Source organism: Neoarius graeffei, chromosome 3, assembly GCF_027579695.1.
Source record: "Neoarius graeffei isolate fNeoGra1 chromosome 3, fNeoGra1.pri, whole genome shotgun sequence".
Lineage (NCBI taxonomy): Eukaryota > Metazoa > Chordata > Actinopteri > Siluriformes > Ariidae > Neoarius > Neoarius graeffei.
Window position 1 is genome coordinate 110,777,742 of NC_083571.1, and position 23,256 is coordinate 110,800,997.

The following is a 23,256-nucleotide window of genomic DNA, read 5'->3' on the forward strand; positions in this document are numbered from 1 at the left end:
ATTGCACAATGAACAATGGGAGTGAACAGTAGTCGCAAGATGGTAGGGTGCATTGATTTCCTATGAGATTTTGTTCTGTTATTGCAGCTATTTGATTCCAATCCATTTTCTTCTGAAGATGTATCCTTTTCTGTTGTGGCGCTGGCTATACTGTTCCTATTTATTCAGGTGACATTGATCCATCCTGATGCCCTATGTCTGGTCGGATTCTCATCACATCACTACTGTAGAGGACGGCCCCATATGGACAGTTGAAAGTCACACTTGGAGGACGCTCTGGACTCTTACAGTAATGCTTTATGGCTACAGTTGACTTGCTAACTTTCGGACTGCAGTTGTCATGAACAGTTTTGCACTCAAATTTCCATCAATGAAGAGTTTATAACATCAACGAAACTGACTTCATGTTAAAACTGTTAATGTTATAGTCATGTTGTCTGTTGTTGCCCAAATGAGGATGGGTTCCCTTTTGAGTCTGGTTCCTCTTGAGGTTTCTTCCTCATGTTGTCTGAGGGAGTTTTTTCTTGCCACTGTTGCCCCAGGCTTGCTCATTGGGGATAGATCAGGGATAAAATTAGCTCGTTTTAAGCCATTCAAATTCTGTAAAGCTGCTTTGTAACAATGCTTACTGATAAAAGTGCTATACAAATAAACTTGACTTGGCTCTAGTTCTAAATTTGACAACATGGTGGAGGAATTTTGGCTTCAATTCTATAGAACAGAAGTTTCATCCATTATCTGTAGCCGCTTATCCTGTCTTACAGGGTCGCAGGTATGGTGGAGCCTATCCCAGCTGACTATGGGCGAAAGGCAACAATTCACCAGGTTATCGCAGGGCTGACACATAGACACAAACAACCATTCACACTCACATTCCCATTCACATCTACGGTCACTTTAGAGTCACCAGTTAACCTAACCTGCATGTCTTTGGACTGTGGGGGAAACCGGAGCACCCGGAGGAAACCCACGCGGACACGGGGAGAACATGCAAACTCCGCACAGAAAGGCCCTCGCCGGCTGCTGGGCTCGAACCCGGACCTTCTTGCTGTGAGGCAACAGTGCTAACCACTACACCACTGTGCCGCCTGGCAATGCATAGAGCCATGCTGTCCTTTTTTTTTTTTTAAACAGTCACTGATGTAAATAATTAACGTTTTTAAACTGTTAACACGGGGCGGCACGGTGGTGTAGTGGTTAGCGCTGTCGCCTCACAGCAAGAAGGTCCTGGGTTCGAGCCCCGGGGCCGGCGAGGGCCTTTCTGTGTGGAGTTTGCATGTTCTCCCCGTGTCCGCGTGGGTTTCCTCCGGGTGCTCCGGTTTCCCCCACAGTCCAAAGACATGCAGGTTAGGTTAACTGGTGACTCTAAATTGACCGTAGGTGTGAATGTGAGTGTGAATAGTTGTCTGTGTCTATGTGTCAGCCCTGTGATGACCTGGCGACTTGTCCAGGGTGTACCCCGCCTTTCACCCGTAGTCAGCTGGGATAGGCTCCAGCTTGCCTGCGACCCTGTAGAACAGGATAAAGCGGCTAGAGATAATGAGATGAGATGAAACTGTTAACACACGTTTTTTTCTACATTGTAATTTACTCTCGGTCCCTAACAGCTGGCCAATGACGTGTGACTCAGTGGGCGTGGTTACGAGCATCTGTCTTGGTTCGTGTGGAAACTTTGCCGGTCCGGGTGCAAAGTTTGAACTCCGTCTGCAAAACGCGGCTCGGTGATTTTCACCCCTCCCTCTGTCACGATTCACTCGAACAAGGCACGAGCCGTCTCGGGTTGTGTTCGGAACTGAGCGGAACCTCGTGTGACTGGGTGAATCTGCTGTCCGGTGCCGGTTCGTGTGTTGTGTTGTCGCTGAGGAGCTCTCGCCCGCGGAGGAAACCATGGCTTGTGAACCCAACCGCGCCCGTTTGCTGTGCATGCTGTCGTTAACGTTCAGTTTTTTCGTGGTCGAGGTGGTAGTGAGCCAGCTCACGTCGTCGCTCGCGATGCTCTCGGACTCTTTCCACATGCTGTCGGACGTGATGGCGCTGATCGTGGCGCTGGTGGCGGTGCGTTTCTCCGAGCGCACGCAGTCCACCAAGAAGAACACGTTCGGCTGGATCCGCGCCGAGGTGATGGGCGCCCTCGTCAACGCCGTGTTCCTCACCGCGCTCTGCTTCACCATCGTGCTCGAGGCTATCGAGCGCTTCACTGAGCCGCACGAGATCGAGAACCCGATCGTGGTGATCACCGTCGGGGTCGCGGGGCTCGTGGTGAACCTGCTGGGGCTGTGTCTCTTCCACGGCCACGCGCACTCACACAGCCACGGCAAGACGAGCAAGAGCGAGACGTCCACTGACTGCGGATCTGCTGGAGAGGAGACCAACAACCTGGTCACCAAAGCTCACGGGAGGAACAGCCCGAACGGCGTGAACCCCGACAGCAGGGGAGCAGCTGGTGAGAGTGGGCTTTGAGTTCACACTTTCACATTTCACCTTACTTTTCATTCATGTGCTCCAGATTAAAGAGCCTATTTAGAGTTAAAATCACATTTACTCCAAACCAGAGCGCTTTCTTCTTCTTCTTCTTCTTCTTCTTCTTCAGTATTTTTACAGGTAATCCTGTCACCTTTTAATACCTGCTCAGGTGTGTTATGAGCCGGAAATTAAGGAGTTCAATGACTGAATACGGTTGCTAGGCAACCAGGCACTGTCGACTCCCGAGCTAATGACTTTTTGTGAACTGTTTAGCTGACTAGCTGTTATGTCCTTTGTGCTCGGAGACCCCTTTAATTTTAAGGAAAAAAAAATCATCCATATACCCCACAGTACAGAATCAAACAAGTCTCTGTATTCTCTGTGTACTATCATATTTTGGCTGTTCATTCTCTCTCTAGCCGCTTTATCCTTCTACAGGGTCGCAGGCGAGCTGGAGCCTATCCCAGCTGACTACGGGCGAAAGGCGGGGTACACCCTGGACAAGTCGCCAGGTCATCACAGGGCTGACACATAGACACAGACAACCATTCACACTCACATTCACACCTACGGTCAATTTAGAGTCACCAGTTAACCTAACCTGCATGTCTTTGGACTGTGGGGGAAACCGGAGCACCCGGAGGAAACCCACGCGGACATGGGGAGAACATGCAAACTCCGCACAGAAAGGCCCTCGCCGGCCACGGGGCTCGAACCCGGACCTTCTCGATGTGAGGCGACAGCGCTAACCACTACACCACCGTGCCGCCGAAGATGTATGTACTGTATACAAATAAATAAATGATTGTCCAAATTTCACAAATAAAGCTTAGATTGCAAGAAAACAAGTGTACTTACCGTTTCGTGCACGTATTTTGTCATTTTAAGTGTATTTTAGCCATTTTTGGGTACCCCATAGTCTTGTGTTACCTAAAAAACTGACTTGGTGTGGTGGTCCGCTGGAGTCTCCAACCTTATTTTTTAGGTAACAGAAGAGTAGGTGGTACCAAAAATGGCTAAAATACGCTTAAAATGACCAAATACGTGCACGAAACGGTAAGTACACTTGTTTTCTTGCAATCTAAGCTTTATTTGTGAAATTTGGACAATCGTTTATTTTTTTATATTAATTTGTATACAGTGTATATATGTCTCATCTCATTATCTCTAGCTGCTTTATCCTGTTCTACAGGGTCGTAGGCAAGCTGGAGCCTATCCCAGCTGACTACGGGCAAAAGGTGGGGTACACCCTGGACAAGTTGCCAGGTCATCACAGGGCTGACACATAGACACAGACAACCATTCACACTCACATTCACACCTACGCTCAATTTAGAGTCACCAGTTAACCTAACCTGCATGTCTTTGGACTGTGGGGGAAACCGGAGCACCCGGAGGAAACCCATGCGGACACGGGGAGAACATGCAAACTCCGCACAGAAAGGCCCTCGCCGGCCACGGGGCTCGAACCCGGACCTTCTTGCTGTGAGGTGACAGCGCTAACCACTACACCACCGTGCTGCCCCAGTACATAGCTACGTCTTCTTATACAAATCGTCAGCCTGGGTTACCTGTGACACAACAGGTCCAAGTTGACTGTGTTTTTATAGATTTTCGTCTTGTTTTTCAGGTGTTCAGGTTTGAATACCCGAATACGAAATTACTTTAAGTGATCTGTCAAACAGGCTAATAATCATAAGGATTCAAAAATAAATACAACTTTTGATAATAGTGGGTTGTAATTTTGGGGCGGCACAGTGGTGTAGTGGTTCGCACTGTTGCCTCACAGCAAGAAGGTCCCGGGTTCGAGCCCAGCAGCTGGCGAGGGCCTTTCTTTGTGGAGTTTGCATGTTCTCCCCATGTCTGCGTGGGTTTCCTCTCGGTGCTCCGGTTTCCCCCACAGTCCAAAGGCATGCAGGTTAGGCTAATTGTTGGCTCTAAACTGACTGTAGCATCAATGAAGCTGACTTTGTTAGGACTGTTATAGTCGTGTTGCCTGGATGAGGATGGGTTCCCTTCTGAGTCTGGTTCCTCTCAAGGTTTCGTCCTCATGTCGTCTGAGGGAGTTTTTCCTTGCCACCGTTGCCACAGGCGTGCTCGTTGGGGATAGATTAGGGATAAAATTAGCTCATATTTTAAGTCGTTCAAATTCTGTAAAGCTGCTTTGCGACAATGTTTATTGTTAAAAGCGCTATACAAATAAACTTGATTGGACTGTAGGTGTGAATGTGAGTGTGAATGGTTGTCTGTGTCTATGTGTCAGCCCTGCGATGATCTGGCGACTTGTCCAGGGTGTACCCTGCCTCTCGCCCATAGTCAGCTGGGATAGGCTCCAGCTTGCCTGCGACCCTGTAGGACAGGATAAAGCGGCTACAGATAATGGATGGGTTGTGATTTTAACACTATTCACAGGCCCTGGACCCTATTTTAAGAACCACTGTTTTACTTCCTGTGTTAGGACTAAGTGTATAAACCTTAGGTGTTCACATGATATAATACTAAATTTTATATTTGACACTGCTGATTCTGCTATGATATGATTGAGGTTATTAGCCTCTGATTAATGTGACTGACTTTATTCAGAATCTAGAGAGGCCTACAGTACTGTTAATTCATGATGACTTAAAGACTATTTTTAAGTATCAGAGTTACAGGCCTGTTTCCATGTCTGTTTAAAAATGTACTGTATGTTTTTACACACCAGTTGGACTTTCCTTTTCCAATAATAATAATAATAATTAATTTGTAATCAGGGCGGCACGGTGGTGTAGTGGTTAGCACTGTCGCCTCACAGCAAGAAGGTCCGGGTTCGAGCCCCGTGGCCGGCGAGGGCCTTTCTGTGCGGAGTTTGCATGTTCTCCCCGTGTCCGCGTGGGTTTCCTCCGGGTGCTCCGGTTTCCCCCACAGTCCAAAGACATGCAGGTTAGGTTAACTGGTGACTCTAAATTGACCGTAGGTGTGAATGTGAGTGTGAATGGTTGTCTGTGTCTATGTGTCAGCCCTGTGATGACCTGGCGACTTGTCCAGGGTGTACCCCGCCTTTCGCCCGTAGTCAGCTGGGATAGGCTCCAGCTTGCCTGCGACCCTGTAGAAGGATAAAGCGGCTAGAGATAATGAGAATGAGAATTTGTAATCAGTTATAAATGGTAATCAATTTCCGATTGTTGCCACAGTTCATTTCAGTCATCTGTTAAATCTGTGCATCAATCCAAATCGTACTGTTATTGCACCCCTTCTAAAAACAGTGACGATGGAAACAAGATAAATTTGTCAGGAATATACAGTTTCTCTCACATATTCACAAATTAAGAAGAAAAGATCCCATACAAGTACATTTTCTTTGAGAGCATTTTTTACTGTTAAAAGTCAAATTCTTTAGTGTCTACAAATCACTCAGGACAGACACAGATTATGCAGTTACAAGCTAATGAGGTACACATGATTGTTTTAGCTGTTTTGTGCTGAGCTCTTTAAAATACATTTTATCAGCATTACCAGTGTGACTTTTATTTAGTTTATTGCATTTGCAGTAAAATAGTTGTTTCTTCTTCACATATTTAATTCATCAGTGTGATTTCAGTTTTACCAAGCGTCGCAACGATAATTCTGTGCATATCTCATTTTAATGGTGGTCATAACAATACCATTGTTCGCATGGTGACAGAAGGATTATGGTTTCAAACCCCTTTATCACTGGCTCAGCATTTTTGCACTGAAGTCAAACGAGTTCTCTGTAGAATGGTTTGTGATTTGGCTCAACTCTGTTGCGTTGTTAGGGAAAAGAGCTAACACTTTCGGTTTCAAGAGTGCTTTGAAGATTCACATTTTTATTTCATCCCAGACCATTTAAGTACCCTTAAAGTGTGGTATAATCCTAAGCACATGATACAGTTCAGGAAAGTCAGTGTTTACTGTGTAACTTTAATGAACTGATTATTTAGTTTTGGTTTTGGAATTGTGTTAAAGGACCCTGAACTGCTGCGAGGCTGAAATGTTCTTGTGTCAAACACTCGCGTAAAAATCACATGGCTCTTAAGACACCGAGTCATGCTGCGACACATTTACACCATAACAGAGAAAGAGAACACAGGAAAAAGAATCGTCACACGCGCGCACACAAACCAACCAACTCCATTAACCCTTTCAGAGACTGTATCTATTATCCTTGACTTGCAAGTGATGTCAAAGCAAAATAGAAACCCGAATGTCGACCATGTTGGTGGATATAGAAATACGGGATCAAGCGACATTCCATACAAAGCACAGTCATGCGTGCGCAAGTCTGTTTTTCCACTGTTTTAAGCATTCTTTTAGCTATGCCATATCTTTGTGCTGTATATGGTTGTGGTCACAATGGTACTCATGACCGTGGCACGTTCCGGTTTTTTAGAATTCCGTCCGTGATTTGGAAAGAGGGCGAGGAAACTCTGAGGCTTAGTACGGAGAGGAGACGAGCACGGTAGGGATCGACCGATATGTTTTTTTCAGGACCGATACCGATTTATTATAGAATTGGGATGCCGATAACCGATATGTGCAACCGATAAATGTAAACATTATAATTCACATGAAATTAAACATGGCACACACTGACACAGACCTTCATATCCATGAAATGTATGTTTAATTGTAAAATTGAACATGAAATTTTGTGCAGGGAGATGCCAGCAGCATTTGCACAATAAAGTCAAACATTAGTTAGAATAAAATGAGAAATAAAATAATAATATAATAAATATTCACCAATAAAAAAATAAATCACTCCCTACTATATTACAGCTCACCATTTTCCGTGGAAAATAAATGAAAATACACTCTGGATTCTTTTACACTAAGAACTAAGTAAGACTTACCAACTTCAAGTAGTTTTTAAATAACAAATCAAGTGTAGGGAGCTGCCTGCAGCATTTTTTAAAAAGTAAAATCAAACAAAGTCGGCTATCACTCCCTATTATGTAGCAACTTAACAAGTAACCATCTACGGCTCTGCTCCTTTAAGAGTATATCGCTTTCCGAATCGGAAGCGCTGGCGAGGAGAATCACTTGCGCAAGAATTATAAATAATAGTGGAATACATTACAGCGCAATGTGAAGTAGCATAAGAGCATTTAAGTCAAGAGTTTAATTGATGTATTTCGTTCATTACTGTTTATCCAAGCAAGTGTGCATCCACGACACAATTAATTACTGAGCCCACAACAAGCATCCTGACAAACTCCCTACAGTATTACACAGCCTACTAGCACCATATCACACCTGGCTTGTTTAAATGTTCAAATAGCGCTTTATAAAGTTACCTAACATATACAAGTGCAATGCGCTTTTTGAGCACGAGTCATGTCATGAAGTTTCCTCATCACCATAACAAATAGCCAGTAGGCTTGCGCTAGCCTACAGAACACAAACACTACGTTTTATTTCGTCTTCCCTTGACCACCTCTCTGTATGGCTGTCATTCTACTGTTCGAGTAGAACTACTGACACATTCACAACGTTTCCAGACGGGGATTTAAAAATGACTGCAGCCTACGTTATGCTGGGGACTGCTTACTACATTACATGTAGTTTCAGCGAGACTAGTTGGTTGTAGGCTAATTCAAGTGCTTCCTTCCGTAAGCTAAGTTTGCCTGGCTACACAGATGCAAATGGACAATTTTAACAAGTAGATGAAGAAAGTAAACATATAATGATGTGCTTTTGCAACTTGTGTGTTTGTGACTTATTGCGGCAAAAGCAGCGTGTCCTTACCTTGAAGTGGGATCTGCTTCTGCCCGAGTGCCCGTACGGCCGCCTTGAAACAGTTCACAGAGTTTAGCTACGCGTGTTGATTGGCTGTATCCCTTGTGCCGCTTCTGCCCGAGTGCCCGTACGGCCGCCTTGAAACACTTCACAACAAATCAGATGTTGTGGTGGGCGGGACCGTGTTCTTGAACTCAGAGAGGCGAGTGCAGGAAAGGACGTGCAGTGACAGTCGTGTTAGGAACGAAATGGCTGCAAAAAGGCATGTTATCGGCATATCGGTGGAAATTATGGCCGATACCGATAACCCTAAAAATGCAGAATATCGGCCCGATATATCGGCCAGGCTGATTATCGGTCGACCCCTAGAGCACGGCTGAACAACATTGGCAGGGCTGATCTAACAGAGGCTAAAACCAAAACAGCTCGTGTTTGCAGTAATCATTTTATCTCAGGTGAGATTCAAAAGCTCTCTCAATAATGTCATGGAAGAATTTTATTTCGTGTTGCTAGAATTTTGCTATAAAATCAGAATCAGAAACACTTTTATTGCCAGGTATGTGGACACACACGAGGAATTTGACTCCGGTTTCACTTAGCTCTCATAGTACAAAACAGATAAAAAGCGTATACACAAAAACAAACAAACAAACAAAAAAAATGGTGCAATAGGTGCATAGTGCAAAGTAATCCAGGTAAGTCAAGTATGAAATAGATAAATAAATATAAAGTATACAGTGTGCACAGAATGACGGTATGAGTGTGCAGATATTTTACAAGTGATATATGAATCTGGATTTTAGCTGTTCATCACAGAAAGGATTTTCCCTTTTGGTGCAATATGGTGCATAGTGCAAAGATGAAATAGTAAATATAAATAAGTATAAAGCCCTGTGATGACCTGGTGACATGTCCAGGGTGTACCCTGCCTTTCGCCTGGGATAGGCTCCAGCTTGCCTGCGACCCTGTAGAAGGATAAAGCGGCTAGAGATAATGAGATGAGATGAGAAATAAGTATAAATATAAGTAACAGTGAACACAGAATGACAGTATGAGTGTGCAGATATTTTGCAAGTGATATTACTGATCTATGAATCTGGATTTTAGCTGTTCATCACAGAGACAGACTGAGGGAAGAAACTATTCTTGTGTCTGGTTGTTTTTGCATACAGTGATTCTATATCGCCTCCCTGAGGGGAGAAGATTAAACAGATTGTGACCAGGGTGTGATGGGTCCGCAGAGATGTTACCTGCCCGTTTCCTGACTCTGGACAGGTACAGGTCTTGGATGGAGGGCAGGTTGACACCAATAATTTTCTCTGCAGACCTTATTGTCCGTTGCAGTCTGTTCTTCTCCTGTTTGGTGACCGATCCAAACCAAACAGTGATGGAAGAGCAAAGAACAGACTGAATGATGGCAGAGTAGAATTGTGTCAGCAGGTTGAGCTTCCTGAGCTGGTGCAGAAAGTACAACCTCTGCTGAGCCATTTAGATGATAGTGACTGTGTTGGTCTCCCACCTCAAGCTCCGAGAGATTGTGGAACCCAGAACCCTGAAGCTTTCAACAGCAGTCACAGTGTTGATGGTGATGGGCAGCAGAGTGGGGGAGTTCCTCCTAACGTCCACTGTCATCTCCAGAGTTTTGAGCGTGTTCAGTTCCAGATTGCTCTGACCGCACCAACAGACCAGCCGTTCAACCTCCCGTCTGTATGCAGACTCATCACCATCTCGGATGAGGCCTATGACCGTTGTATCGTCCGCAAATTTCAGGAGTTTAACAGATGGGTCTCTTGAGGTGCAGTCGTTGGTATAAAGGGAGAAGAGCAGTGGGGAGAGCACACACCCTTGGGGGGTGCCAGTGCTGATAGTCCGAGTGCTAGATATGATGCTCCCCATCCTCACCTGCTGCTTCCTGTCAGTCAGGAAGTTTGTAATCCACTGACAGGTGGAGGAGGGCACAGTGAGCTGGGTGAGCTTGGTGTGGAGGATGTCTGGAACAATGGTGTTGAATGCTGAACTGAAGTCCACGAACAGGATCCTGGCGTACGTCCCTGCAGTGTCAAGGTGTTGCAGGATGTAGTGTAGACCCATATTTATTGCATCATCCACTGACCTGTTTGCCCGGTAGGCAAACTGCAGGGGGTCCAGCAGGGGGTCTGTGATGTCCTTCAGGTATGACAACACCAGTCTCTCGAAGGACTTCATGACTACAGATGTGAGGGCAACAGGCCTGTTGTCATTCAGTCCTGTGATATTGGTTTTCTTAGGAACCAGGATTATTGTGGAGCGTTTGAAGCATGAGGGGACTTCACAGAGCTCCAGATATCTGGGTGAAGATGGGAGCCAGCTGGTCAGCACAGACCTTCAGACAAGAGGGTGACACACCATCTGGGCCAGGTGCCTTCCTGATCTTCTGTCTGGAATGAGCGTAAAACGAGCGTTCTCTTATCGTGGTTCACTCAGTCGTTATAATTTTAACATGCGTATTACCGTTTTGCTTCTAGGAGCGCCAGCAAAATTATACAATAGAAACAATCCAGACTGGGCACCCACTCAGAAAATGGGCTATGTTTCGTCCAAAGTTGGACTTGATTCTTCTGCAGCTGAACCAGATAGAACGCGATATCTGGGTACTCGATGGTTGGTAGAAGTGTCTTATCTTCAGAAAAGTCTGACTTTTTTAAATAATATGGGTCAAAATTACACATCTTTGTATCAAACCTTCGCTCGAGCATTCAAATCGTGGTAATAGTGAGAAAATTCAGCATTGTTTACAGACACGCTTTCAGCAACTGCCACCCTAGTTGCTTTGTATATCCACCATCATGGCGGACGCTCATGACGTAGCACATTTTGATCACGTGGTTGTAACATCTATAGAAGCAATCACATGACATATTCTAGTATTGTATAAGAGTACTCTTATACAGGCGCCTCTCCCGCAAAGCCATCAGGATTGCAGGTGACCCCACCCACCCATCTCCCAGCCTCTTCAGTCTGCTGCCGTCGGGGAGGAGACTGCGGAGTCTCCGGGCCAAAACCAGCAGGCTCAAGGACAGTTTCTTTCACCAGGCGGTCAGGAGGCTCAACTCCCTCCCTGTTCTGTCCCCCCCCCCCCCGCCCCTGCCACAGATGCTGCTCGCACACCCCCCTGCCCCCCCTTCAGCATCTGACATGTCACCCTCACAGTCCCCCCCCAACACACACACACACACATCCACTCAACGTTCATTAACACACTGAACTCAGGGACTGCACATTTCACTTTACCTCGCTCATTTGCACTATTCCGCACTACCTCACCTTAACAGCTATTAGTTTATTGTTTATACTGCTTATTTCATGTTTACCTGCTATACCTCGAGTGCCCTTGACTGTTTATTTGCACCAATTTATGTGTGTGTGTGTGTGTGTGTGTGTGTGTCTAGTTCTTATCTAGAGTGTTTTATATTGTTTATTTCAATTATTCTATTTTTATTTTTATTTATTGCATTGCCTGTTTGCACCGTGGGTCAGAGAGGACTGAAATTTAATCTGTGCTGTATGTCGAGCATGTACAGCATATTTGACAATAAAGTTGACTTGACTTGAGAAGGTCTATTGGATAATCAGTCTGAGACGACCTTCAAGCTTCACCCTACTGACTGTCACGTGATGGATTTCTGAAGAGATGCAAAACAGACAAAGAATAAGGACTTTAGATTTTTTTTTCCCCCAACACGATTTTTAGATACACCAATCAGCTATAACATTATGACTGTTGATAGGTGAAGTGAATAACATTTATCACATTACAGTGGCACTTGTCAAGGGACGGGATATATTAGGCAGCAAGAGAACAGTCAGTTCTTGAAGTTGATGTGTTGGAAGCAGGAAAAATGGCCAAGTGTAAGAATCTGAGCGAGGATGTGATTCTTCCGGATTTTTCTGGAATTCCGGATTTTCAGGCATAAAAATGCGACCCTCGTGAATCATGCAAATTCGTTTTTTTTTTTTTTTGGGGGGGGGAGGACCACATTACCACATTATCCAGAGGCAACTCCAATGAGCCACGCATGCGCATAATAACTTACCCTAGGTTAAGCGGTACCAATAATAATAAAAAAAGCCCATTATGCATAACGCGAGAGTAACCTTTATGTGACCCGAGTCTTGAAGACTTGAACAAAGTTAGCTAGCTAGCTGGCGTCGTTAGCATTATGGTTAGCTCGGCCAGGAAGCACCGGACAACAGGCTGGAGATGGAGCGGGGTTTTTGTGAGCGTCGTTATCATCACCTACTATAGGAATGCTGCCCACTGGAGGCCACTCAAGTTTTGGAAGAGGGTAGAGCCTGAGGGTTTGCTAAAGCAGTGTGAGGGAAGAGTGAAGGTGCGATGCTGGGGCAAAAGGAGGCGGCGCGGGGCGCTGAGGGTCGCCGGACGGAGTTCCGCGCTCGGCCGCTTCCAGCCCTCAGGACACTCGGGGGCTGCGTGCTGCTCCTGCTGCTCCAGGCGGCCCTGTGCCTCGCCAGACCCAGCGGGATAATCAGCACCAACAGCCATAACAACCACCCGAGTGTCAACGTTTACATGAGTGAAGATGAGGTGAAGAAACTTCTGGGTGAGTGTCTGAGTGTGTGTGTGTGTGTGTGTGTGTGTGTGTGTGTGGGGTTCCTCTCTCAGTCCATGTTGGCTGTGTGTGTGTGTGTGTGTGTGTGTGTGTGTGTGTGCGTGTGCGTGCGCTAAAGCAGCCTGGATGTAGAAACACATTACACTGTTAGCTTGCAAACTAATTTAATACTTTACATAAGTACACACGAGTGAAGTTAGGAATTAATCAGTTTGTTAATTCATCAACAGTTTTGTTTTCCAGGTAGTAGTTTTAAAGTGTGTCCCAGTTTGAATTCACTGGAAATTGTAGTTAGTTAGTTAGTTAGTTAGTTAGTAACACATCTATAAACGAGCGCTATTACGCATGCGTATGAACAGGCCGAATCCCAAACGGCTCCTGGTTGGAGACGGAGTGCACTACTGTAGAAGCCTTTTTATACTTTCTATAGGGCGGTTTTGGAGAGAGCTGGGAGGCATTTGGGATTCAGCCGCAGCTAGCTGCTCTTTTGTTAATAATAATAATAATAATAATAATAATAATAATAATAATTAACTGAATCCCAAATGCCCCCCAGCTCTCTCCAAAACCACCCTATAGAAAGTATAAAAAGGCTTCTACAGTAGTGCACTCCATCTCCAACCAGGAGCCGTTTGGGATTTGGCCTGTTCGTAATCATGATAATAATTATATGATGATTATTATTATTATATAATTATATTATTATTATTAGACTGCACAGTGGTGTAGTGGTTAGCACTGTTGCCTCACAGCAAGAAGGTCCTGGGTTCGAGCCGCGTGGCCGGCAAGGGCCTTTCTGTGTGGAGTTAAACTGCTCACCTTGAATTCCATTTGACCATTAATGGGGTGCTGAGTCATTATAACATCTCATGGGTAAAGTTATCTGAAACTGTCTGTTTATACCACACTGCTGCCGTGTCGCATTATGGGTCTATATATTTTCCTGCTTTTTTGTCCTTGGCCAATCACATCCCTGCTGAGTGACTTTGATAAGAGCCAAATTGTGATGGCTGGATGACGGTCTGAGTATCTCCAAGATGGCATGTCTTGTGTGGTGTTCCCGGTATGCAGTGGTTTTACTGGATTCCAGCACACGCTGTACAGCTTGGCTATTTATTTAACCCATTGCATATATTCTCTTCCTCTCACACATTCATGTCATGGCTCTTCTCTATCTTAATCATTGACCTATTTTTTACACATTCCGGGACACACTGTACAGCTTGGACTTCAAAACAACTCCTGCACATACCCCTCCCTTAAGCCTAGGTCACAACCGGACGTACGATTTTTTGGCCGTGTGATTTTTGGCGTTTCCCAAATCGCTGCGTTTTTTTTTTCGTGGAGAAAGACGCACGTTGGCCGTAAGTTTGTCTTTAATTAATGATCGTATTTGCAAACACAATCTTGATTTTTTGCTTCTAACTGAAACATGGCTGGATCAAGCAAAGAGTGCTACCACCCTTATTGAAGCAGCTCCCCCAAATTTTAATTTCATGAGTGCTACCCGACATGGGAAAGGTCGAGGGATCACAAATATATTCAAAGCCTCTTTTCAATGTAAACAGTCCTCACTTGGTGATTTTACATCCTTTGAACACTTATGTGCACTTGTTACATGCTCTCCTAACATATTGTTAATTATTTACAGGCCTCCGAGACATTCAGCCAAAGTTTTTCTGGAAGAGTTTGGTGAACTGTTGTCAGTCATTTGCTTAAAGTTTGACTGTCTTATAATATCTGGGGATTTTAACTTGCATGTAGATAATCCTGAAAACACTTATGCCAGAGAACTACTTGCACTTATTGACAACTTCAACCTAGTACAACATGTACAGGGGCCGACCCACTCTCGTGGTCATACCTTTGACCTCGTCATCATAAAGGGTCTTTCTGTTTCTACTACTGTTGTTGACCTGATAATTTCTGTGTTTTCTCTGATGTTTCTATGTCCCCTCACATTCAGATCAGCTCAACGACTATGGGTAGGAGAGTCATAAATGACAACACGTCTTCTCTTTGAACAAGCTCTCTCTTGGATCTCAACTAAAATGTCAGACTCTGTAGACGACTTACTGGAAATTTTTAATTTAAATATGACCCAAATTATGGATGATATTGCTCCATTCAAAATCAAGAGTCAATGACCAGCAGAAAGCACCATGGAAGCAATACCCAGTTGTTAAATTGCTAAAGAGAGAATGTAGGAAGACTGAAAGAAAATGGCGCAAATCTAAACTTCACATCCATTATCAAATCCATAAAGAGATGCTTTGTAAATATAATTATGAAATTGGTAAAGCAAGACAGTCTTTCTTCTCCAACATCATCAACAGGAATATGAACAATGCCCGTGTGCTATTTTCAACAGTAGAGAAGCTAACTAATCCCCCACCACAATTAGCACCTGAACTTCTCTCAGTTAATAAATGCAATGAGTTTGCATCCTTCTTCAAAGGTAAAATTGATAAAATACGGCAGAATATTGCTCATAATATATCTCAGTTGCAAATAACTGAAAAGCTGCAATCACCAGTGACACAGACAGACAATTTCAACACAATGTCAGAATTTTGTTTGATTGATTACGAGACTCTTGAAAAAACTGTACAAAATCTCAGTTCCTCAACATCTGCATTGGACATTCTGCCCACCAACTTTTTTAAGTCTGTTCTTCACCTTATAATTACAGATGTGCTTCAGATCATAAATACATCCCTAGAGACTGGCATTTTTCCTGTGTCCCTGAAAAAAGCCGTTGTAAAGCCCCTACTTAAAAAGAATAATCTGGATGCTTCAGTATTGAACAACTACAGGCCAAGATCAAATCTACCATTCATCGGGAAAATCCTTGAAAAAATTGTCTTCAATCAATTAACTGCCTTCTTGATATCAAACAGCTGTTTTGATAACTTTCAGTCAGGATTTCATGCCAATCATAGCACTGAAACAGCGCTGATTAAAGTTATAAATGACATACGTCTTAATACTGATGCAGGCAAAACATCGGCCCTGGTGTTACTGGACCTCAGTGCGGCTTTTGATACTGTTGATCACAACATACTGCTATATCAACTTGAACACTGGGTTGGGTTGACTGGTAAAGTTATCAATTGGTTAAAATCATACTTAAAAGATAGAAGCTTCTTTGTTACCATGGGAAATTGTACCTCAACATCAATGTCCTTGACCTGTGGTGTCCCCCAGGGGTTGATCCTTGGACCATTACTATTCAACCTTTGTATGCTCCCACTTGGACAAATTATCAAGAACAACTCAATTTTTTATCACTGCTATGCAGATGACACCCAAATTTATTTTGCTCTATCACCTAATGAGTATGCCCCCCTTGAATGTCTCTACCAGTGTATCGACCAAATCAGCAACTGGATGTCACAAAATTTTCTTCAGCTGAACACAGATAAAACAGAAGTAATTCTATTTGGGGGAAAAAAGATGAAAGACTCAGGATTACCACTATTCTTGACACAAAGGGGATTAAAACAAAAGATATGGTTAAAAATCTTGGCGTTTTCATTGACAGCGAGCTAAACTTTGACAGTCACATGAAAGCAATCACTAAATCGGCATTTTATCACCTAAAAAACATTTCCGAACTAAGAGGACTTGTGTCAAAAAATGATCTGGAAAAACTTATGCATGCCTTCATCTCTAGTAGGGTTGATTACTGCAATGGCCTTTTCACAGGCCTGCCAAAAAAGACCATCAAACGACTTCAGGTGATTCAAAATGCAGCGGCTAGGGTTTTCACACGAACAAAAAGAACAGAGCACATTACTCCAATTCTAAGGTCCCTTCACTGGCTTCCAGTAAGCTACAGAATTGACTTTAAAGCATCACTGCTGGTGTACAAATCTCTAAATGGTACAGGGCCCAGTTACCTCTCTGATATGTTGCAGCGGCCTAACCCAATCAGATCTACCAGATCGCAACAGCAAAATTTACTGGTAAAACCTGTTATTAAAACAAAGTGTGGTGAAGCAGCTTTTAGCTACTATGCAGTACAGCTATGGAACCAACTGCCAGAGGACATCAAAAATGCTCCTGCTGTTGGCAGCTTCAAATCTAGATTAAAGGCCAAGCTGTTCGCAGATGCTTTCTGCTAACTGATAAATATCGTCATCTTTACATGTTTTAAACTTTACTTAACTTTTATTCTATTTTATTCTGCTGTTTTTTACTGAACTTTTACTTCATTTTATTATTTTATTTCTACTATTGTTTAATTCTTATTATTTTTTTTCTCTCTTCTTCCCCCTTTATTTTATGTAATTTTATTTTCTATTGTTTACTGTTTTGCTTTTACCTCTGTAAAGCACATTGAACTGCCACTGTGTATGAAATGCGCTATATAAATAAACTTGCCTTGCCTTGCAACCTGAAAAAACTGTAAGCGCCCGTAGAGTTTGTTTGACATGACAAAAAACCTCTGCGGCCAGTCTACGGCTTGAAAATCAGCACGTCATGCGTGTGCCCTCCGTGCGTTTCTTGCGTTTTTTTGCACGTAGACCGGCCGTAGGAGCACGTACGGCCGGTTGTGACCTAGGCTTTACAGAAAAACCACATGAACTTCACATGTGATTTCTCACATGTGAAATATGTGGAAAATGTGTTTTGCACATGGGGAACATGTTATTTGCACATGGGAAACGTGGTTTTGGCCCAGTTTTATGTGAATCACATGTGGGAATGTTTTACACGTGGTAACATGTTTTCCACATGTGCTTTACATGGTAACACGTTACAAAATCTGATACCATGTATTCCACATGTGATCACGTGTGGTAACACGTGATCACATGTGAAATACATGGGAAATTCATGTGTTTTTTCTGTAAGGGCTTAAATATGTCCATTTTTCAAATTTGTATATTTTAGATCCTTCTTATTTTTTTATTCTATGTATATAGCAGACTTGTGGTACTCAAGTCCGACTCGTGCCCCAATTTTAAGGACTAGTGACTTAACTTGGACTTGAGCACCGATGACTTGGATTTTTTCTTTATTTTTTTTGTAACATGCCATAATAATTTAGCATAACATATATTTTATATCTACATTAATTTTTGTACTAATTTCGTGAAAGAGTGTCACACTTGTGCGCCTTGGTGTGTGTATCAGATAGACTCTCGGGCACGCTCTGGACAGCGTGCGCACCAAGCGGACTTTCGCGTGTGCGCTGTAAACGACTCGGACCTGCACAGGATTAAGGCGCTGATATAAAAACTGTGAAAACGCACTTACTTTGCGAAGTATTGAGTTGCATTGCTGACACATTACTGAGCCTTATTTTTCCTTGTTTGGGTTCCTGATCCCTGATTTCCTGTTTCTCGTCTTTGATTCTGCCGAGTCTCCGATAGCCTGTTTGTGCCTCGCTCGACCTATCGCCTGTTTCACTGTTTTACGATTTTGCCTGCCGTTCTGGATTGTCTTCACTTGCATTAATAAACACACCTTCTGCACTTACATCCGTCTCCCAACCATCTCTGACAGAATACTTCGCACTCCCTGACAAAGAGAATGCACATCCACCTGTTCATACGTCATGTTCAGGAGCAAACTAATGTTAATGATGCTAAAATAGCCACCGTCAAATAGTGCAGTCCGAGTCTTGGACTCAACTCAGCTCAATAGTGGACGTGACTCGGACTCGACTTGAAATTTTGTTTAATGACTTGGACTTGACTCAGACTTGAACACTGGGGACTTGAGACTGGACTCGGACTCAAGGTTTAGTGACTCGACTACAACACTGGTATATAGCTACATTTGTCTTTGCTAAATTCTTCTACCTTAACTGTTCAAGCACCAGTCACGAAAGCAAATTCCTGTATGTGAGAACGTACGGTACTTGGTAATAGGCAGTCAACTTGATTGTGATTCTGATTCCACAACCCCTTTTCACTGAATGCCCCCAAACCTGTTGGCTAGGTGAAGTCAGCTGATTTGTTTTCTTCAGTGAATTCTCTTGTTGTGGGGTGGATTTTTTTTTTCTTTTTTTAATCAATAAAGGACAATTTGTGGACAAGAAATGTATCTTTTTATATTTTATTTGTCATCTAATTAAACTATGTTTAAATATTAACCTGTCTCTTGTTCAATTCAGTTTTTTGAGAGTATTTTTTTTTATCATCAGCATCTTATTTTGTTCATAATTTATTGACAAAATTCCCTTCTGTAGTTTGATCGACTAATACTGGTTAGTTTTAAATTAACCGCTAGAATTTAACAATTGGAGACGTTTCGGTAATCTTAATTTTAATCATGAACCACTTATGTGTTTCATGTATTCTTTGTGCTTTGTCTAACTGTGGTGTGTTTTTTGTGTTTGTGTGACAGAGTTATCAACTGTGCAGCTGAACGGCGAGCTGGATCACGAGCACGACCTTGAGCAGGAGAATGATGAGTCCTCAGCGTCCCAGCTGAACATGCGTGGTGTTTTCCTTCATGTTCTGGGTGATGCTCTTGGCTCCGTCATCGTCGTGGTCAATGCCATCATCTTCACCTTTGTATGGCGTCCATGTGAGCCCGGCGTTCCCTGCAACAACCCGTGTGTTGCCAACGCAGAGTGCAGTGACCACTATCACCTTAACCGCACGCTTGTTGGTTTTGGTGAGGAAAAACTCAACAACACGAGCACCTCGTTCTCTATAGCCGGGCCCTGCTGGGTGCTGTACCTGGACCCGACTCTGTGCCTCATCATGGTTTGCATTCTTCTGTACACGACGTACCCACTCCTGAAGGAGTCAGCGCTTATCCTGCTGCAGACTGTCCCCAAACAGATCAATGTGAATCTCCTAAGCACTCGTCTGCGCCAGATCGATGGTGTTCTGGCTGTGCACGAGCTCCACATCTGGCAGCTCGCTGGGAGTCGCATCATCGCCACGGCACACATCAAATGCCGAGACCCCGCCTCTTACATGAGTGTGGCCAAGCGCATGAAGACCTTCTTTCATGATGAAGGCATCCACGCCACCACCATCCAGCCTGAGTTTGTCATGGTGAGCTCCGAGTCGCACGCCTCACTCTGTGAGCTCTCGTGCCGCACGCAGTGCGCCACTAAACTCTGCTGTCAAAATGCCAAAGCCCCCGACAACAAAAACACAGGTATGGAGAGCGAGAGTGAAGCCGAACTCCCTGTCTCCACCACTCTAGAGGTCATCAGTGAGTCTCTGGAAAGCGAGCCTAAAGTTCAAGTGGCTCCAAAGGACGTGGCCATCCCCAGTGAGGTGGAGTCGTCTTTATAAGGAAGAATGAGTACAAAGAATACATTAATAAAGACACCAGAAATCATAAATCTATCCAAAAGGACCTGTACAGTTGATGAATTAGAAAATCAGAGCCATATGAGACCAAGAGGGATGCACTGATCCGATACGGAGCATCAGTATGGAAATGATGGATCGTACTGGATCTGGTCTGACACCTCATCGTACACGTTGCTAATTTTTATGCTATCAGGAGACATTGACTGATCTTGCATGTCAACATAAAGACACAAATCATTTTTGCACTCACCTCTCAACAGAAGCTAACTGTGAAGACACGTTTAACTCAGCGGCTGAGAATGAAATCACAAGCAGTGGTCATGAGTTCAATCCCAGCTCATCATTACCTGACAATAGTTGGTTTCAATGGGACTCGTGAATTTGTGCTTTTGACACAGGAACAAATAATAAGCTCATTCGAGCGGTGAAAGGTGTGACAACACTGTTGCTAGGAGAAAGAGCTTTAGAAAAGGCTTTATTTTATAATTTATTAATTTATTTATAGGTTTATCCTTTAGTAACCACTTCATCCTGGTCAGGGACGCAGTGGATCCAGAACCTAAAAGGGGATCGGTGTGTCCATAGAGAGTGAAATGAGAAGAGAGCTGTCTTTCATTTCCAACATGGAGTGACTCAACTGGAAGAAGGTTCACAAGAGATATTTCTTGATTGCTGTTCTCACAAGTGAAATAAACTTTGCTTTTGGGTCCAAGCGCATTCTATATGATACGTACGCACTCTGAACTTTGAGCCGTCACTGCCCAATGGCTCTTGACCTCTGATCAGGCCTGCTGTTGCATGTGTGCGTTGTGATCGCCGTGTTTGTGAAGCGTCGTCTAAGTCTAAGCATGTGTGTGTCTATGCAAGAAGCCTCTTGGGTTTGAGAACCTGCTGTGTCATTATTTTGTGGCTCTAGTGCAACACACACATGCAAAATCCAGCTGCTGGCTCAAGTTTAAGGACTTGTTTTATTATTATAATTATAAATACATATTATTTTCCCCTTCTGGATACATCCAGTACAAGCAATTTATTTCATAAGCAAATAATAATAATTTGTGTGTTTTAATTTATTAGTAATGATTTTTACTTTCCAGAGACTTTTATAATATTTAGAGTTGGTAAAGCATTTAAAAAAGGATGTGAGCCTCTTTTGAAAAGAAACTGTGCTGTAAGGTAGAATATTTTTCCGAGTATTTGAAACTGAAACTGTGCTGCTGAGACTTGTTATATTTGATAGATTAATGCAGTTTGAGTACCGTTTCAGCAAACCTTTAATGCTGAAATACATTTTTTCAATCTTTTTGTTTCCTCATTTATGGGAAATGCTGATGCTTCATGAGTCGTGGTGTTCTTGTCACCTGAGCGTGACTTGTAAGCACGTGTTGAAGCATTAAAAGCAGTGTTGAACAATGCTGGACGGTTCAGAACAACGATGAGGAACATTTGGCTCAAGTTTCTTAAACTTTCGTACCTGCAATTCTTGCATGACCAAACATCACTAGTGTAGGTAATATTAACACTATGTGGCTGTGCTTCGGAACTGGTTTTAAGGCGCCCTCACTGACTTTCCCTTGATTGAATCCCTGCCACTATCTTAAAGCAACAGTCCACCGTATTTCCATAATGAAATATGCTCTTATCTGAATTGAGACGAGCTGCTCCGTACCTGTCCGAGCTTTGCGCGACCTCCCAGTTAGTCAGACGCAGTCAGACGCGCTGTCACTCCTGTTAGCAATGTAGCTAGGCTTAGTATGGCCAACGGTATTTTTGGGGCTGTAGTTAGATGCGACCAAACTTCCGCGTTTTTCCTGTTTACATAGGTTTATATGACCAGTGATATGAAACGAGTTCAGTTAAAAAAAATAGAAACGTAGCGATTTTCTATGCTATGGAAAGTCCGCACTATAATGACAGGCGTACTAACACCTTCTGCGCGCTTCGGCAGCACATTGATACGGAGCTCAGATATCAATGCGCTGCCGAAGCGCGCAGAAGGTGTTAGTACGGCTGTCATTATAGTGCGGACTTTCCATAGCATAGAAAATCGCTACGTTTCAATTTTTTTAACTGAACTTGTTTCATATCACTGGTCATATAAACCTATGTAAGGGCAATTCCATGTAAATGTCAACCTCACCATGCAAAAATAAAGCAGCATGTAATACATCAAAACCACTCCCAGAGAGATCACCTAGGCCTGTATTTTACAGATGTGAATAAGTTGAACCAATTTGTAACCAACCTAATATGTCACTGTCAGTCTTTCTTTCTTATAATGTAAAACCCAAGCTAAAATCAACCTTGATCATGTACAATTCTGTATTATTGCCACAAGCCACAGAAATGTATGCTAAAATCCACAAAACAGCAAAACAATAGCCATCCTAAATATTATTTAAGAACTTTGATAGTTTTAGCTGATATTTAGAGAGTTTTTCAAAGGGTTATGGTGGTTAAATTGCTGATTTTCTAAACATATGCCATGTCTATTTCAGACGCGTCACATCCATAACGGAATTTCGTCACATCCATAACGCTGACTTTTCCTTCCGAAACTCTGCATGAAATACAAAATATTTTAAACAAAGATTTTTTTAATATTCACCTTGGACCCCTCTATCAAATGGATATCTCCATTTCGACATTAGGTTTACGATTTCACAGAGTTTGATAAAAATGTACAGTCACCCAAGAAAAGTGATACTTTTTCTGTCACATCCATAACGCATCTTTTATTGGCATTTTCTGGCATGCCCTAGATGTACTATGGGAATTGTTCTTGTTCTATCACTTCTCCAGTATGGTACAGCCTTAAAATATGCAACACCTGTTTAAATACTGGGAGACGATAAAACATGCACTGGGTCATTTGTTGCCATTTTGAGTTCAAGTGTCACGTCCATAACGCTGGAATTGCTCGTAAACAGGAAAACGCGGAAGAGTTTGGTCACATCTAACTACAGCCCCAAAAAATACCGTTGGCCATACTGAGCCTAGCTACATTGCTAACAGGAGTGACAGCGCGTCTGACTGCGTCTGACTAACTGGGAGGTCGCGCAAAGCTCGGATAGGTACGGAGCAGCTCGTCTCAATTCAGGTAAGAGCATATTTCATTATGGAAATACGGTGGACTGTTCCTTTAAGTGCTGTTG

At 43.3% G+C, this 23,256-nt stretch overlaps 1 protein-coding gene across 1 annotated transcript; it reads left to right on the forward strand.

Annotated features, from left to right (window-relative positions):
• Positions 1-1,633: 1,633 nt before the first annotated feature.
• LOC132883840 (proton-coupled zinc antiporter SLC30A1-like) lies at positions 1,634-21,733 on the forward strand. Its single transcript, XM_060917898.1, has 2 exons — positions 1,634-2,443; positions 19,173-21,733. The coding sequence occupies exons 1-2, from the start codon at positions 1,888-1,890 to the stop codon at positions 20,078-20,080; spliced, it is 1,464 nt and encodes a 487-aa protein (XP_060773881.1). The 5' UTR covers positions 1,634-1,887; the 3' UTR covers positions 20,081-21,733.
• The last annotated feature ends 1,523 nt before the right edge of the window (positions 21,734-23,256 follow it).

Coding starts and splice junctions, on each gene's coding strand:
- LOC132883840 (XM_060917898.1), top strand. CDS start 1,888: ATGGCTTGTGAACCCAACCGCGCCCGTTTGCTGTGCATGCTGTCGTTA. Junction 2,444..19,172: donor CGACAGCAGGGGAGCAGCTG/GTGAGAGTGGGC, acceptor TTTGTGTGACAG/AGTTATCAACTGTGCAGCTG.